The 19021-nt window shown below is 51.2% G+C and overlaps 1 protein-coding gene across 1 annotated transcript in view; it reads right to left on the bottom strand.

Annotated features, from left to right (window-relative positions):
• Positions 1–10558: 10558 nt before the first annotated feature.
• The window catches only part of ASMT (acetylserotonin O-methyltransferase), a 22421-nt gene continuing 13958 nt past the window's right edge, over positions 10559–19021 (bottom strand). Inside the window, exons 6-8 of the mRNA XM_007128775.2 lie at positions 17449–17589; positions 13993–14115; positions 10559–10803 (exon numbers count right to left, since the gene is read on the bottom strand). Coding sequence (XP_007128837.2) covers positions 10559–10803; positions 13993–14115; positions 17449–17589 — 509 coding nt within the window. The remainder of the gene's footprint in view (positions 10804–13992; positions 14116–17448; positions 17590–19021) is intronic.

The raw sequence follows: 19021 nt of genomic DNA, 5'->3' as shown, positions 1-19021 counted from the left end.
ACCTGGGGCCGATAATCCCGTAAAAAGTTAACTCAGTTATGGCAGAAACGCAAATGAGACTTCACGTGTCATAAAGACTAATGCGGACTCTTCGGTGGAAGGGTCCGTCCGACTTGACGGGCACAGTCTTTCTGGGTGGAAGTTTGTCCACCTACATGAGTCTTGGGTCCTCAGATCTGAGTCGGAAATCAGTATTTTAGAGTTATTTCTCAACCCCATATGGATCAAACCAGTGTCACTGTCGGTGGCTTGGCTTTCTGGGACCAGCACACTCTGTAGGATTTATCATCTGCCTATGGGATGAACAGTCTAACCCCTATGGTCCCTCCCCAGGGACCATACCTGAGGGTCCCACATCCCCTCCTGGGGCCCAGCCTGGGGTCTTGGCTTGGAACCCGTTTACTGAATGAATCAATCAATCCATCAATGATTCAATGAGTGAGGACGTCTGTAGGTTATTTACGGTGAAAAAAGTCAGAAATGACCTAAATGTCCTACCCAAAGAGAAGCAATTCAATGTCTTTACAGAGCCATCAAAAATCACATGGTTAAGGCAATTTTCAGAATGTGGAGGAAAGACCCTAATAAAATAATAACCAGGCACGATCAGTCTATTTTTAAGTGTTTGGTGCCTAGCAAAGAAAGACACCAATTATAACTAGTGGTTATCACCAAGAAGTGCAATTTTTAAGCATACTACCTTTTTCCTAACTCTTACTGATAATCCTCAACTTTTGTTTTAAATTATAAAGAAAAAAACCATGCACTTTCAAAGCGGTTTTTTAGTTTCTTGCATTAAGTAACTGAAATTTATCGGATGCCTACGTTATACAAGAACTGGCCTGGACATCTCCGCATGTCCTGTCCCCGGGGGCCACGGGTGAGCCAGTCAGCGGGCAGCCTGGGTGGGCGTGCCCTGCACCCCGCTCCCACACGTCTGGCTCCATTGCTATGTCAGCTGTCCCGTCTGAGGCTCTTTTTCCTCTTCTCCCCACTTACAAATTCTCCTCCCCCTCTCATCCATAACTTCAGCCACGCCAGCCAACTTCCCCGCCGGAAATGTTTCTTCCTGTCTACACCAAGGCCACACGTCCCCGAGGCTCTCCCTCCTCACCCATTCCACCTACAAGCAGCGGGGGACTTAGCTTCCCCCCAGGTAATGATCCAGGAGGACCTGATTTTCTGAGTTTGGGAGGCGCGGGGAGGGTGGACCTTGTGTCCGCACCTCATTTATTGTCTCTCCAGGGGAGCACTGATGTTTATTTCCTTCCTGGAAAACCACGCTTTCAACAAAACATTTCTACTAGTGCCTTCCCATCCAAAGGGCCAAAATATTCCCCAGGGCTACATAGTACCTCTTCACAAGCCGACCCTCTGATGCTGGACCACGGAGCAACTAAACCCGTGCGCCACAGCTACTGAGCCTGTGCTCTAGAGCCCGGGAGCCACAAGTACTGAGCCCACGTGCCACAACTACTGAAGTCTGTGCGCCTAGAGCCCGTGCTCCGCAACAAGAGAAGCCACCGCAATGAGAAGCCCGTGCACCGCAACGAAGAGTAGCCCCCGCTCGCCGCAACTAGAGAAAGCCCGCGCACAGCAACAAAGATCCAACACAGCCATAAATAAATAAATTAATTAAATAATTATTTTTAAAAAGGTTAAAAAAAACTTAAGTGGCAAATTACAAACTGATTGGAAATGGGCAAAGCAGGCCAACGGGCTTTTTGTACAAACAAAAAATCATCACGCTTTGCACGCAGGCAAGGACTCATATTTTTCCAGCTGAAACCCACCCTCCTTCAAGTATTTATCAATAGGTAAAGTGCCTCAGAAACACACAGTAATTAGCCCCGAGTGGAGGGTAACTGACGCTTTTCTGATCCTTTCTTCCTTTCTCTACATCCTGATGTTTTCCACAGGGACTGTCTTCAATTTGCTGTTTGAAGCCACTTGTGTTATTTCCGTGAGAGCCTCGTTTCTTGTCAACGGAGACTCTGTTCTCAGGCGGCCCTGGGGACCTGGCTGTCATGTCCAGGCCGTCTCCTCCGGGCACAATTTGGACGGTGGTTTCCGGAGTCCCAAGCGCTCTGTGTGGAAATCAGCTCGGGAGGTGCGCAGCCGGGATGGGAGTGGGGTGTCTCTGCACGTGAAAACGCACCTGGGGAAAGGTGACTGCTAGCAGCGGCCGGTGGTCCAAGGCTGTGGTTTCCGCTTTCTTTTTTAATTAATTAATTAATTTATCTATTTATTTATTTATTTATTCTTGGCTGCGTTGGGTCTTCACTGCTGCGCACGGGCTTTCTCTACTTGCGGCAAGTGGTGGCTCCTCTTGTTGCAGAGCACGGGCTCTAGGCGTGTGGGCTTCAGTAGTTGTGGCACGCGGGCTTCAGTAGTTGTGGCGCACAGGCTTAGTTGCTCCGCGGCATGTGGGATCTTCCCGGACCAGGGCTCGAACCCGTGTTCCCCTGCGTTGGCAGGCGGATTCTTAACCACTGCGCCACCAGGGAAGTCCCTGTGGTTTCCTCTTGGTGCAGCCTGGTCTCCGGTACGCGGCAGGGAAAAGTCCAGCAAGGCTGCACGTAGGCCGGGGCCTAAATGATGCAGATAAAGAGGAGGGGACGGGGGCATGGGGGTCGGGCGGGCAGCCCTACTCAGCTGGCATGGGGAGAGGACCCCCTCTCGGGAAGCAGCACTTAACCCCAAAGCCAGCGTCGGCACGAACAAGCCACACGGGGGTGATGAAAGAATCTCACAAAAAAGACATCAGGAGTGTGTTCTGGGCGGAAGGGATCCAAATCCTATTATTTTTACAAATCCTCCCGGTTTCCCAAAGTTCTTAGAATAAGCAGTGTCACGTTTATCATCATACAAATGACCTGTCACCTTTTACTTCAAAAAGCATAAAAAGCGATAAAAGCCGAAAGGGAGTTGATTCTTTTCACAGGACGAATTAAGCAGAAGAGGCCAACGCATCCGACGGAAGCCAAAGCAAAGTCAAGGAACTGGGAATTCATCTGAGGAAAAAGATACCTGGGGCCGATAATCCCGTAAAAAGTTAACTCAGTTATGGCAGAAACGCAAATGAGACTTCACGTGTCATAAAGACTAATGCGGACTCTTCGGTGGAAGGGTCCGTCCGACTTGACGGGCACAGTCTTTCTGGGTGGAAGTTTGTCCACCTACATGAGTCTTGGGTCCTCAGATCTGAGTCGGAAATCAGTATTTTAGAGTTATTTCTCAACCCCATATGGATCAAACCAGTGTCACTGTCGGTGGCTTGGCTTTCTGGGACCAGCACACTCTGTAGGATTTATCATCTGCCTATGGGATGAACAGTCTAACCCCTATGGTCCCTCCCCAGGGACCATACCTGAGGGTCCCACATCCCCTCCTGGGGCCCAGCCTGGGGTCTTGGCTTGGAACCCGTTTACTGAATGAATCAATCAATCCATCAATGATTCAATGAGTGAGGACGTCTGTAGGTTATTTACGGTGAAAAAAGTCAGAAATGACCTAAATGTCCTACCCAAAGAGAAGCAATTCAATGTCTTTACAGAGCCATCAAAAATCACATGGTTAAGGCAATTTTCAGAATGTGGAGGAAAGACCCTAATAAAATAATAACCAGGCACGATCAGTCTATTTTTAAGTGTTTGGTGCCTAGCAAAGAAAGACACCAATTATAACTAGTGGTTATCACCAAGAAGTGCAATTTTTAAGCATACTACCTTTTTCCTAACTCTTACTGATAATCCTCAACTTTTGTTTTAAATTATAAAGAAAAAAACCATGCACTTTCAAAGCGGTTTTTTAGTTTCTTGCATTAAGTAACTGAAATTTATCGGATGCCTACGTTATACAAGAACTGGCCTGGACATCTCCGCATGTCCTGTCCCCGGGGGCCACGGGTGAGCCAGTCAGCGGGCAGCCTGGGTGGGCGTGCCCTGCACCCCGCTCCCACACGTCTGGCTCCATTGCTATGTCAGCTGTCCCGTCTGAGGCTCTTTTTCCTCTTCTCCCCACTTACAAATTCTCCTCCCCCTCTCATCCATAACTTCAGCCACGCCAGCCAACTTCCCCGCCGGAAATGTTTCTTCCTGTCTACACCAAGGCCACACGTCCCCGAGGCTCTCCCTCCTCACCCATTCCACCTACAAGCAGCGGGGGACTTAGCTTCCCCCCAGGTAATGATCCAGGAGGACCTGATTTTCTGAGTTTGGGAGGCGCGGGGAGGGTGGACCTTGTGTCCGCACCTCATTTATTGTCTCTCCAGGGGAGCACTGATGTTTATTTCCTTCCTGGAAAACCACGCTTTCAACAAAACATTTCTACTAGTGCCTTCCCATCCAAAGGGCCAAAATATTCCCCAGGGCTACATAGTACCTCTTCACAAGCCGACCCTCTGATGCTGGACCAACTCCATGGAAACCAGAAGCTGAATCCCTCTCTCCACAGCCTTTCATCTCCTTTCCATACACACTTGACGTTAGGTTTGGGGGCCGTAGACTTTAAATAAAAGCTGGAGTTGTCTGTCTTAGCCCCAGGACCCCGTTATCCCCGCTACAGAATTTTCATGATCCCCTTCCACCTAAGCTCAAATGGGGACACAGAGCCCAGGCTGGCTTGATTTGGAAAAACAAAGAACCGTGACATGTCCCTTAAAACAGCCCACACATCATCCGTCTTCCACGTAGCAATCGGGTGACTTCTGGTCACCCTGTGACCGTCCGACCCCAGCCCCGCCGCCAGCACCCCCAGGCTCCAAGCTCAGGGCTGATTCTCACTTCCAGCAAGTCAGTGACAGTCTGTGCCTCGGTTTCCCCATCTGTAAAGTGAGGATAAGGATGCCTGCCTCGGGGGGAGGTTGATAATGAAAATAGTGAATGAAATATGGAAAGCATGCAGCATGGTGCCCCGCACAGACTAAGTGCCATATGGCTGCTAGCACTTGAAAAAATATTATTAATCATTATTAGAAGAATTCTATAAACCCAAGGGGGAAAATTGCTTCCTGAGATTACATATCTCAATATGTGTTTAGCCAGACATAGAGAACAGACTTGTGGTTTCCAAGGGGGAGAAGGGATGGGGGAGGAATGGAGTGGGAATTTGGGGATAGCAGATGCAAACTAGTATATACAGGATGGATAAACAACAAGGCCCTACTGCAGAGCCCAGGGAACTCTACTCAATATCCTGTGACAAACCACGGAAAAGAATATAAAGAAATATGTCAGGCGTTTTGATCCCTGTGTTATTAAAGACCAAAACAAATCAAGAAAGCAAGAAGAGAGAAATAAACAGAACAGGGAGAGACGGGAAGGAAGAAGAAAAAGAAAGGAAGAGGGAAAGTTGGGTCAGGATTGGCAAACTCCATTGAAGAATGTAGGGGAAATTCATACCCAATTTCGGAAGATTTATACTCAAATTTTTTTTAAAATTCAGACTTTAATTCAGTCGTGTGGAATACCTCTTTCCACGGCCACCTGGAATAAATGAGGTGTCTCTGTAGTTGGAAAAAAAAATGCACAGAGATGCCAAGTATTTGAATAAATTGTAACGTTGTAAAAAAAAAAAAGTGTTTAGAACACATAGGTTGCCTATACTTATAGACAGACCACAGAATAAGCTTTCAGATTATACAGAGCCAGCAGTGTGGTCGGGGATTAAAGACACAGATATAGTCCTAGCATCCCGGACACTCACGGGTGTAGACACACACGCAGGGTCATAAATACAGACCCGGAGATATCTACGGACAGGCGCCATCCCTGGATTATATATTAGAGAACCAGGTATAAACAGATGCTGTATAATTACAGAGGTAATACATGTAGTCATACACTGGTCCGGTCTCCACGGAAAACAGCAGGACAATTACTAGAAGTCATAAGTCAGACACGAGTAGATGGGAAGCCACTTCCGACCCAGAATCCCCGGCAAAGCGATCGCCCCGAGCGCCACCACCAGGCATCTTTCTTCGGGAACTGCATCAGCTTGACCTTCAGTTCCCCCCGCGCATAGGCCGGGGTGCTCCGGGACATCGTCCCCGTGGTGAAGGCGCCTCTCCCCGCCCAGGGCACCCGTGTGTTTCCCACTGTGCCTTCTCTTCGGCGATGCCAAGGTGCTTTAAGTGGCGCGGTCATCATCGTTGGAAAAGCCGCTCGGGTCTCTTCCCATGGAGGGGGGCAGGGGGGCCCACCGCCGCAGGGCAACCTCCTTCTGTGTATGACGAGGACCACCTTCCAGCCCACGCTACGGGTCGTGACGCATCCCCGAGGCGGATTCCACCGGGCCAGGGTGTCCTGATGCCCTCACGTGACACATCCAGTGATGGCAAATCTAACCATCGCAAGCCCAGGGAGAGGGCTGCCGGGTAGAAGCAGCAGCGAGGCCAAGGCACACGTGACAGATTTCCATCACGTTCGCTAAAACGACCCAGGGAGCCGACCCCATTTCCTACCCTCTACGGATGCTCCTGTGTTGTGCTTTTTTTTTTTTTCCCGCAGGTTTTTTTATGAACATAGGTCTTTATTACTATCGCTGGGTCATATGGTAATTGTATGTTTTAAATTTTTTTAACATCTTTATTGGAGTATAAATGCTTTACAATGGTGTGTTAGTTTCTGCTGTATAACAAAGTGAATCAGCTATACATATACGTATGTCCCCATATCTCCTCCCTCTTGCGTCTCCCTCCCACCCTCCCTATCCCACCCCTCTAGGGGGTCACAAAGCACCCAGCTGGTCTCCCTGTGCTATGCGGCTGCTTCCCACTAGCTATCTATTTTACATTTGGTAGTGTATACATGTCCATGCCACGCTCTCACTTTGTCACAGCTCACCCTTCCCCCTCCCCGTGTCCTCAAGTCCATGCTCCAGTAGATCTGTGTCTTTATTCTCGTCTTACCCCTAGGTTTTTCATGACCTTTTTTTTTCTCTTAGATTCCATATATCTGTGTTAGCATACAGTATTTGTTTTTCTCTTTCTGACTTACTTCACCACCTCACTACAAATAACTCAATTGCGTTTTTTTTTATGGCTGAGTAATATTCCATTGTATATATGTGCCACATCTTCTTTATCCATTCATCTGTTGATGGACACTTAGGTTGCTTCCATGTCCTGGCTATTGCAATCAACATGATACACCATATTAACAAATTGAAGGAGAAAAACCATATCATCGTCTCAATAGATGCAGAGAAAGCTTTCGACAAAATTCAACACCCATTTATGATAAAAACCCTGCAGAAAGTAGGCATAGAGGGAACTTTCCTCAACATAATAAAGGCCATATATGACAAACCCACAGCCAACATCGTCCTCAATGGTGAAAAACTGAAACCATTTCCACTAAGATCAGGAACAAGACAAGGTTGCCCACTCTCACCACTCTTATTCAACATAGTTTTGGAACGTGGCATGTGGGATCTTCCCAGACCAGGGCTCGAACCTGTGTCCCCTGTATTGGCAGGCAGATTCTTCACCACTGTGCCACCAGGGAAGGCCTCACCACTCTTTTTTTTTTTTTTTTTTTTTTTTTTGCGGTACGCGGGCCTCTCACCGCTGTGGCCTCTCCCGCTGCGGAGCACAGGCTCCGAGGCCACGGCTCAAGGGCCCAGCCGCCCCACGGCACGCGGGATCCTCCCGGACTGGGGCACGAACCCCTGTCCCCTGCATCGGGAGGCGGACTCTCAACCACTGCGCCACCAGGGAAGCCCTCACCACTCTTATTCAACATAGTTTTGGAAGTTTTAGCCACAGCAATCAGAGAAGAAAAAGAAATAAAAGGAATCCGTGTTGTGCTTTGTGGCCCAATTCTCGACGCCAGCGAACGAATTCTCCGGAAACTGTCACACCCAAAAATCTCAGGAAAGGAAAGACAGGGGCAGGGACACAGGGAAGCATCCTCCTGGCTCACTGGGGTTGTACTGTCTCAGCACAGATTTTTTAAAGGGAACGGGGAGGCTGTCAACACGGCAGGCCTCATCAAGGGAACATCTGTTTGCAAGCACTCAACGAAGCCTTCCCTCCGTGATGAATTTCTAGAGACGACGGGTCGACAGAGCAGGTGGAAGGGATGATGAGGCAGGAGCGCCCCCTGCTGTCCGTCGGGACACCTGCTCGCTCCCACCTGGGAGGCGGCTTCCCGGATAGGACACCTGTGTCCTCCAGCTCCCCGCCACCCCTACCTGTGCAGGTTCCTCTCACCTAGTGGGGTGGGGTCACCTGCTTTCAGTTCTCGCAGGGGCTCAGCTCTTCAGGGCAGCTCAGCGACCCCCGCTACCTTGTCTGTGGCCCCTTCCCCACTGCTAGGACCACTCCTCCCTCTAGGTGCCCTCCCCTGGGGGCCCTGAGCCAGCCTCCTTGGGGGACAGTGGTTCACAGGCACTTGTCTCCCCCTGTGCTCTGGCTGCAGAGAGGAGACTGGGTGTGCTCTGCCCCACGAGTGCGTTCCCTGCCCCCATCTGCAAGTACGCCCAGCTGGAGCCCACCTCACACCTGCGAAGGAGGGGAAACTCCAGGGGCCAGACGGGGTCACCCACCCCCATGCCACCCTTCCACCTTCCTGCTGCTTCCCCCAAGGCAGGTAGCAGGAATCCTAGCTTCCGCTCCCGGTGGGGGGTGGGGATGGAACTGTCTGTCCCCTGTTCTCCGTCCTCTGCCTGCACGGGTTACCCACCTGTCCTCCAAAGCCAGCAGCTTCCTTCTCCGGCCTGGGTCATCGCGTCTGCACTGAGGGGAATGTGCCTACAGTTCTTTATAGGGGATTTGTTTTAATGATGGAAAAAAGACACAACATCAAATTGACCATTTTTAAGTGTACAGCTCAGTGGTCTTGACTATATTCACGTTGTACAACCATCGCCAGCATCATCTCCAGAACTCTTTCATCTGCCCAGACTGAAACTGTCCCCATTAAACACCCACTCCCCAGCCCCAGGCCCCCACCCTCCTACTCTCTGTCTCTATATAGATGTGACTCCCCTAGGGGCCTCATATAACTGGAAGCCTACAGGATTTGTCCTTCTGTGACTGCCTTGTGTCACTGAGCCTCACGTCCTCAAGGTCCATCCACGATGTGGCCTGCGTCAGAATGTCCCTCCTTTTTTAGGACTGAGTAATATTCCACTGTGTGGATGGACCCCATTCTGTGTGTCCATCACCCATGCATGAACGTTTACGTGTATGGACGTTTACAGTCCATATTTTGGCCGTTGTGAATAACGGTGCAGTGAACGTGGGTGCGCAAATACCTCTCCGAGTTTCTGCTCTCAATTCTCTTGGGTAAATACTCAAAGGCTGCATCCTATGGTAGTTCGGTGTTTAGCTATTTGAGAAACCTCCCTTCTGTTCTCTGCAGCGGCCACACCATTTTACATTCCCACCAACACTGCACAAGTGTTCACGTTTCTCTACATCCTCACCAACACTTGTTATTTTCTGGGGTCTTTTTTGATAGTAGCCATCCTGAGAGATGTGAAGCTGTTTATGATTAATTTTAGAATCTATTTTCCCAGCTGAAGTCTCCTATACTAATTAGGTTTTGATTTGCTGGTAGCTTAATGACTTGGGTGGCGGGTCAGGTATCTGGAGGACGGTTTTACTATTAATGACAAATTTTTAAAGCAATTTCTACTTTTCCAAAGCTAACCATTTTGTAGCCATGTCCATCTATAAGCATCATGAAGATCACTTATTATTCTAAAGAGTAAAATAATGTTCACTGCAGCTCTTTTTACAATAGCCAGGACATGGAAGCAACCTAAATGTCCATCGACAGATGAATGGATAAAGAAGATGTGGTACATATATATATACAATGGAATATGACTCAGCCATAAACAAGAATGAAATCATGCCATTTGCAGCAACGTGGATGGACCTAGAGACTGTCATACTAGGTGAAGTCAGCCAGACAAAGAAAAATATCATATGATGTCACTTATCTGTGGAATCTAAAATGGCACAGGGACGTCCCTGGCGGTCCAGCGGTTAAGACTCCGCGCTCCCAGTGCAGGCAGCCCGGGGTTCGATCCCTGGTCGGGGAACTAGATCCTGCATGCTGCAACTAAAGATCCCGTGTGCCACAACTAAGACCCGGCGCGGCCAAATAAATACATAAATAAATAAATATTTTTTTTAAAAAAACCCTGCTATACGGATTTACATTTGTTAAGAAATCACATTAGAAAATTTAAAATAAACGGTGCCAAGGTATTGTCTAGCTGAGGATGGCCCTTTGAAATTCTGATAACGTCCGAATAATATCCGTTTGTACAGCCTGGCACTGAAGAAGCTACTTGCTTCCTTCCTGTATGGGTCAGCGTCTTGGAGATCACAGATGAGACATTCTTACCACGTGGACTCGGCCAAGGGGAGCCCCTAAGGGAGGGGGATGCACCCCACCCCCCCAGGTCTCGAAGACCAAGGGAAAGAGCTGCTCAGTTTGGGGAGGAGAACCCAGGAAAAACCTGCTAGGCACCAGCCCCTTCTCACCCATTGGCTGCCGCCCCCTCCCCGAAATCAGGCAGTTACAGAGCCAGGCAGGTGTCAATCACATGGACACAGGGCAGCCCAGAGATGAACACAGTGGATCTGGAGGACCCCGTAAGCCGTCTCCAGCAGTTTCATCACCAGCATCTCCACGGGGCAGGGGCTGGGGGTGACAGTCCCACCCTGGTGCATCGTTCCAAACAGGACAGACTCCGCTCCTTCGCAAACGTCTCCCTGCATGCATTTGCACAAGCGCGGCAAGTCCATTTTTGCACACTCAGCCCCAGGGGTCCCAGGAGATCCTAGGCATGAAAGCTTTGTGAAAGAGGAGCGTTTGGGGTGTGCTTACTACCGTCTCCCTTCAATACCATATTTCCCTTCAATGCTTTTCCCGTAGACACGGTCGTTCTGCAGGAGTGAAAAAAAACCAGAAATGCAAATTTTTGTTGTAATTTTTAAAAAATATCTATTTATTTATATGGCCGCTCTGGGTCTTAGTTTGCAGCAGGCGGAGTCGTCACTGAGGCGTGTGGGATCCGGTTTCTTGACCAGGGATCGAACCCGAGCCCCCTGCACTGGGAGCCCGGAGTCTAAACCGCTGGACCGCCAGGGAAGTCCCTTTTTAAAATTTTTTAAATGACTTTTTATTGGAGTCTAGTTGCTTTACAATGCTGTGTTAGTTTCTGCTGTAAGGAACCGTTACCTTACATGGATGGATGCCTTCGGCCCCTGCACACAAAGGGGTTCTACTTTGTTCAGACTTGGAGCCCCAGGTGGAGGATGCAGGGGGCATTGCCGTGGCCCAGGCAGCGGCTAACGCGTTCTTTGGGAAATGTTCATCGGTTCAGCATACATCGTCGTCCCCCGTGGAAGCTAATACGTCAGAGAAACAAAAGAGAAGGGGTTTTCGTTTTCTGTGACAACCTTGCACAAGAACTGTGTTTGTTTGGTTTTTTTTTTAATCCAAAGGGTTCATGCCGTGCTATGTGTTTCAGCAGCTTTTCTTCTAAACAAGCTGACCGGGGGCTTCCATATCACCGCTGACCACGCAAATTCTTTACTGGGGCGGAAAACCTCCAGAACGAGGTGGTGTTTCCGGAAACGGCTCGAGGGCCCTGCTGCGAGAGATGCAGCCGGCCCTACTGTACATTTTTATCCCCCAGGCCCAGGGTGTCTCTCCACGGGACAGGGTGTTGGCAGGGGGCAGGGTCCCCTCCCTTACTTAGACCCTGGAGAATGATGCCTTTTCTTCTTACTTTGTAATCTCCCTTCACGGGGGAAAATGATGAAAAGGTACTTGTTTTCGTGAAAGCTAACCATCTTCGGGGGCAAAGGCATGAAATGGGTGCGTCTTCTGCGTTTAGGGCTACCCCAGCCTCCTCTGGTTGGTGACTTTGCCTGGTCCGTGGAGCCAACGTCCATTAAACCGCCCAACGGCGCCATCTGCTGGCAGACAGGCATCCCGGTCCTGCGCCAAGTGGTGCAGCGTCGCCGTGGCAACAGGAGGACGTCTCCCTCCAAGGCTCCAGGCTGTCCTGAGAGGTACTTGGGAAGAAGCCAGAGCAGGTGATTCCCGGCGCCCTGCAGGGTCCTTCCTGCTGAGTCCGCCCGGTCCCTCGCCAGGCCACGGAGCTGGACCAACGCTGGGGAGCACAGTCTGGGACCGGCCCCTGGCTTTCCATCCTCTTCTGAAGGTCTTTCCAATACCTGTTTCTCTTCCTACCCCCAAGAAGACAGCGTGACCCTCCCAGAGCCCTCAGCTCAGGAGGACTCTTAAGAAATCAACGCACCCCTAAGAGCCAGTCCTGTCGTCACAGCCACGAGGATCGGAGAAGCTGCAGCGTGACCACGTCCTAACCCAGTCTCTCTAGCCCAGCACTGCGGGCACCGGGGGCTGCTGGGCCACTCTCTGATGTGGGGTACCCTGTGCACTGCGGGGTGTGGAGCAGCTTCCCTGGTACCCAGTCACCAGCTGCCAGCAGCATCCTCCAGTCCGGCGTGACAGCCCAAGATGCCTGCAGACACTGCCAGGTGTGTCCCCAACGGGGCGCGGGGGGCAAAATCACCCCAGCTGAGAAGCATTGGTTGGACGTATTCAAAGAAGCACGGGGCATTTAAGACAAACTTTAGAGATGACCCAGTCCCGTCTGTTAAATTTGAAGGGTGAGGGTGCACAGAGGGTGGGTGGCGTGCCCGAGGTCAGCTTCCTGCTGGGGAGAAATTCCGGACCTGCGAAGCCATGCCCCTCCTGCTTCCGAGGGCTGCCCCGGCTTCAGCATCACCGACGGCTTCCCTTGCAGAGTTCTGGCCATCCAGAGAAAAATGCAAACCGGCAGGTGCTGCGTTTGGATCTCAGAGACAAGGGGGGTGAGAGGCAAGGTGACCGTGGAGGCTGTGGGCAGCGGCCCCGGTGCGAGGTCCCTCCCGGGCGTGGCTTCACCCAGGAAACATGGCGGCTTTATTTACTGATTTTTGTAATTTTTTTTTTTTTTTTAAAGAGCATAAATCAGCTCTCCTACAAGAGCTGGGGAGAAATATGTGTGAGGGGCTCAGATTACAAGCTGGACTTCTCTGCATGTACCTTTCATCAGCATTTGGTTTTCGAATCATGCAAATGTGTTAGTCCTCCAAGAACTAACACATAAAAAGCGAAGGCAAGGCCTAAACACTGGAAGCAAACCAAAGGCCACCTCCGGGCGACAACCATAGTTTCTGTGACCGTGGACGCACCAATTCGTGGATATTCTAAACGGAAGAACTGCAGACGAGCCACGGCACCTCCTGGCAGTTCTCTCGTTTCTAGTAGCCTTGGTTTCGCTCCTTTGGAATGATGTCATGCACAGAGCAGGACGAGGCAAACAAGTGCTATCAACGATCTTAGGAACAAGGCTCCGGGTGTGAGAAACCACACAGGGACGAAGTTCAAAAACGGAGTAACTGCCCGGTAATGTCCCTATGGACGGAAATGTACATAATTCAGCGTGTCCGATCCATTTCCTCGCTCTCTCCATGGAAGGGGTCTAGAAACACTGCCCTCCCAGCCATGGCAACCCCGCCTCTGAGAATGACTCCCGCTAACAGAACCACAGTTTCTGGGGAAAATGGACGATTCTGGAGAGGGAGAAGCAACGCAAAAGCCTGAGACACGGTGGTGTCCCGAAAGCAAGGAAACCTTCAGCGGTCGGCTGGGACTGTGACCTCATCACACACAGAGGCTGTGCCCACGCCCTCGTGGACCCTCAGGATGGTGACCTCACAGGATACCGTCCCCATCCCACACAGCGGCTATCTCCATCTTTCACCGGGACACGCTGCAGAATGGGTATCAGTGCCATCTTTTTGTCGGTTTTAATTACCGATGCGGAAGGAGGGCCATTTGGTTGGGTGACTCCCCTTACTTGTGACATGAACTCAGTCGCCGGCATCCCAAGGAGAATCTGCCAACCCTGCCCCGAGGTGACAGCACAGCGACCCCCAGCCCTACCACGTACGTGTCTTGCAGGCTTGATAGGTTCTCACCAGCAGGTGTGAACACTTGTCACCCGTCCAGTCACGCAGGACCCTGGCCAGGATGCACAGACCCGGCTCCGGAAGGCTGTCTTTAAAGAAATCTCCTGTAACCCAGGGCGAGTGCCCTGGGGTCAGCCTGCGTCTCAATCCCGTTGGACCACACCAACACCCAGCAGGGAAAGGCCACCTGTAGGGACCGAACTTTCCCCAGATCTTCCCAGCTGGTGACCTTTCAATCAGTCCCTGAACAAAAAGAAATCTCAGTGAAGACAGGACCATTCTGAACGATGTCTGGGGGCCCCTTTCCCTCCATCAGATCTGGACAATGGTTTTATTTTTATTTTATTTCCGAAGGTCCCTTGTAAACAGACAGCATCCTTTAAGCCATGGATTTCAGGAGGTCCCTGCCAGTGGATCAGAAGCTCCATTCCGATGACTCAGACTGGACCAACAAGGTCCATGTGTTTCCCTGACTGAATAAAAATGCCCAAGAGAGACTCTTACCTGTAGGTGTTGGACAACACTCAACTCTCCTACCATTTTTCCTGCAAGAAGTATCAATGTGGGAAGAGAGCTTGGATACCCCTGAGCCGTACAGGGTTACCTCAGCCGACCTGTGTGGTCCAGACTCTGCAAATTCACGGGAATTGGGGAGGATGTCTTGGATGACATAGATGCCATCCCCTGCATCTCTTCCTCGTGCTGAGTATCCCAGGAAACGTGGACCCCAGAATATTCCCCCATGAGATACGGCACAGAGAAGGAGGTTCCTCCAAATGGATTTTCTTCCACTCAATGAAGAAAGACAGGGGTTTTTCTTAGAAAACTACGGCCCAAGGGCCAAATTCGGTCAGGCGTCTGTTTGCCTACAGCCTGGAGAGAATGCAGACTCAGGAATGAAGGTCGACATGCCTGCACCTTCTACCAGCTGCCCTTGGAGACCAATCGCAGACACCCAACCTCAACGGGGTAACAGCACATAATAAAGTAGTATTTCACTTAATTCCCCCAACCTCCAAAGTCTGCTTCTTCACCCCATTTTCCACGTGAGGCACCGAAGTAACACTGATCGTGTATCTCCAAGAAGTAGGAGGAAGACTCCCCAGGCATGGGATTAGGGTTAAGATCAGGGTGAGGCACTGCCTCTGTGCACAAAATTTAAGGGGCCCCAAAACTTGGTCATTGAGATTCAATATATTTTAATACAACGGTTTTAGAAATCAACATTAAGGACTTCCCTGGTGGCGCAGTGGTTAAGAATCCGCCTGCCAATGCAGGGGACATGGGTTCGAGCCCTGAGCCGGGAAGATCCCACATGCCTCGGAGCAACTAAGCCCGTGCGCCACAACTACTGAACCTGCGCTCTAGAGCCTGTGAGCCACAACTACTGAGCCTGCGCTCTAGAGCCCGTGAGCCACAACTACTGAGCCTGAGAGCCGCAACTACTGAAGCCCGCCTGCCTAGAGCCCGTGCTCTGCAACAAGAGAAGCCACCGCGATGGGAAGGCCGCGCACCGCAACGAAGAGTAGCCCCCGCTCGCCACAACTAGAGAAAGCCCGCGCACAGCAACTAAGACCCAATGCTGCCAAAAATAAATAAAAATTAAAAAGAATTTTTTAAAAATCAGCATTAAGCCCCCCACACCCCCCAACAAATTCCTGATGGTCAAAATTTCAGAATTTTAAATATTTATTCTTATTTATTTATTCATTTAGGCTGCACCGGGTCTTAGTTGCAGCACGCAGGATCTTTAGTTGCGGCATGCGGACTTCTTAGTTGCAGCATGCATGCGGGGTCTAGTTCCCCGACCAGGGATCGAACCCGGACCCCCTGCATTGGGAGTGTGGAGTCTTAGCAACTGGACCACCAGGGACGTCCCCAAATTTCAGAATTTTAAATAAAGATGGTATCCAACCCTTCAAGGACACGATTCAGCACATTTTTGTCACCTTGAAATCAGCCTATAGGATCCAGAGTTGTTCAAGAGGAGATGATCCTTTGTCTGGATCAGTCAACATTTCAGGAGAGTCTACCCCACATCTGGCCCCAGATGCAACGCTGATGGCCTGTCCCATGAGATGCCATGAACTTGGCGGTGATTTTTTCTTTTTAAAGATCTTTTGATGTAGACCATTTTATTGAATTTGTTACAATATTGATTCGGTTTTATGTTTTGGCTTTTTGGCCATGAGGCATGTGGGATCTTAGCTCCCTGACCATGGATCGAAGCCACACCCTCTGCATTGGAAGATGAAGTCTTACCCACTGGACCACCAGGGAAGTCCCGTGGAGGTGATTTAAAAAAAAACAAAACAAAACATAATAGCGAGGGACTTCCCTGGTGGTCCAGTGGTTAAGACTGCACGCTTCCACGGCAGGCGGCACAGGTTCAATCCCTGGTCGGAGAGCTAAGATCCCACAAGCCGTATGTTGTGGCCAAAATACAAAAATAATCATCATAGTGAACTTACAGCAGATCTAAAAGTGGATGGAAATGATATCCCCACCTGGTGTTTTCCTTCTGAGCGAGCAGAAAAAAAGAACCACGAAAGGCCAGTTTCCTCCATAAATGGAGGTACAGGGCGTCTGCTGGTTAGACCATAGCTCCTGGGACAGCCCATCTCTGGGAGCCGCACCCCACGTTTCCAAAGCAAGAGGAAGTCCCTTCCAGCTCTTGCCAAAGCTGCTGTAGTCTCTGAGCCTTGGAAAGCCTGAGAAGCTTCTCAAGCTTCTGAGTCAGGAACTGACCCCTGATCCTACCTTCAACCCATGTCATTTACTGTCATTCATAAATGACCTGGATTTAGATACCTGTGTGGGTGCCCTGGGGCGGCCGTAAGAAATGGCCGCAGACCAGGAAATCCATCCTCCCCCATCCTGGAGACCAGACGTCTGAGGTCAAGGTGTCCCAGGGCCGTGGTCCCTCCAGAGGCTCCAGGGGAGGGTCTTTCCTGCCCCTTCCAGCTTCTGGGGGCTCCAGGCGTCCCTGGGCCCGTGGCCGCCTCCCTCCCGTCTCTGCCTCCGTCTTCACGGGGCTTCTCCTCTGTGTCTGTGTCTCTCCTCTCCTGTGTCTTAGAAGGACCCTGTCATTGGATGTAGCGCCACCCTCATCCAGGAGGACCTCATCTCAGACCCTTCGCTGCATCACACCTGCAAAGACCCTGTTTCCACATAAGGTCCCGTTCACAAATTCTAGGTGGACATGAATTTTGACGGGACACTGTTGAACCCAGTACAATACTCAAGAAAGCATTAATTGCAAGAAAACAATATACCCTCCCAGAGTTTTCCATCTGTCATGAATCACAGTTCTAGGTTGAGGGAGAGTATATCTGGAGGGTGGAGGAACCCACTCTGACCACCCACTGCCGCCTTCTCCCACGCCCCCCGGGACGCATCTGTTTCCCCGTGGACACAGACAGCACTCGGAAACCCACCTTCACAGAAGCCGGTCCGTTCATCCTCCGGGAATGAGAAGTGCCTCTTTGCCATCTGAACCACGTCCGCGATGTCAGACACGGTGACCTGAGACCCCGGGTACAGAGACATGCACGCCTTGGCCAGAGCCCCGGAACCCCCTGCAAGCGGACACAGGACGTGACGGGGTGGGGACCTGGGGGGTACCCACACTCTGGTCTCCGTGGTTACAGGCTCGCCTACAAGCCCTGGAATCTAGGGTGTCTTCCTGGTTGGGCCGACCAGCGTGCCAGCCTCCACACAGACTCTGACCTGACTGTGTCCCCTCGTGCCAGGGCATCTGTCCACCCGAAGACAGACAACAGCCAAGCAGAGGAAGCCCTGGGCAAATGCTGGAGTGAGAGGTGCCCATGGGTCCCTGTGGGGGACATTTCCAGGGGACGCCCCAGTGAGAAACAAGGGGGACCCTCCCAGACGCCAAAGGCATGCACGTCCCAGGTCCTGGAGACCCTCCTGTCTTGTGTTTTTCATGCCCAGCTGCCCCCAAGGCAGAGCAACTGCAAGTCTGCTCTTGCTTAGAGGAACCTGCTACCAGCGAACAGGGCAAAGACACCCCCTGTGCACCAGAGATGATTTTCTGAACCCTCACATCCCTATCCGAAGGGGGACCCGTGCTTTCCGTCCCTGCTCTACGGGAAGGCAGTGCTGGGTCGGCGGGGGGGGCAGCAGGGTTTCCTGAACCCAGACCAAGGCGTGATGCTCACTGTTGCTGTTTCGGCCTCAAGCAAAGCCCCACCTCCTTATCCCGTTAGCCAGGGAGGAGGCCCACCCACCCAGTCCTGCGTCTGTTCTAAGAGCTGCCCGGTGTCCAGCGCCCAGACATGGCCGGCCATCCTTCTCATCCCGTCAGCATCACAACAGAGGAGTGACATCGCAAGGGAGGAGTGACATCTGTCCCGCAGGACCCCAGTAAACTCTCCTGATCCTTGCAGGCTCACACGGTATTCTCCTCCACCAGGAAGGCAGCATGAGGAGACTCTGCTCTCGGAGACTCAGCAGACCCCCCTCCAACCCCGCCCAGAGGATCCTGACTGCTGTCCACACGGAGAACCACGTCTGTGACCCATGCCCTCGTCCTTGGAGCCGCTGCTAGTCGGCTACAGTGAGCAGCTGGGGCCACGACAGCCTTCGGGAAGTGAAGGGAAGATGTTCCCCCCACTGTCCTAACTGGGGTTTCCATCTTCTTCCTTCACTGGGTCCCAGGGAACTATTAAAACCCGGGTGTCCTTGTGCACTGTTGGTGGAGATGTAAACTGATGCAGCCACTATTGAGAACAGTATGCAGCTTCCTCCGAAAACTACAAAATAGGGTTGCCGTATGAACTGGTAGTTCCACTCTTGGGCATATATCCGGAGAAAACCGTAATCTGAAAAGATCCCAAGATGCACCCCCAACGTTCACCGCAGCACTGTTGCCATGCAGGACATGGCAGCAACCTAAATGTCCACTGACAGAGGAATGGATAAAGCAGATGGGGTGGGCTTCCCTGGTGGCGCGGCGGTTGAGAATCCGCCTGCCGATGCAGGGGACGC

The sequence above is a fragment of the Physeter macrocephalus genome, chromosome 7 (genome assembly GCF_002837175.3).
Source record: "Physeter macrocephalus isolate SW-GA chromosome 7, ASM283717v5, whole genome shotgun sequence".
NCBI classification, from domain to species: Eukaryota; Metazoa; Chordata; class Mammalia; order Artiodactyla; family Physeteridae; genus Physeter; species Physeter macrocephalus.
This window is presented reverse-complemented; position numbering and strand designations above follow the sequence as displayed.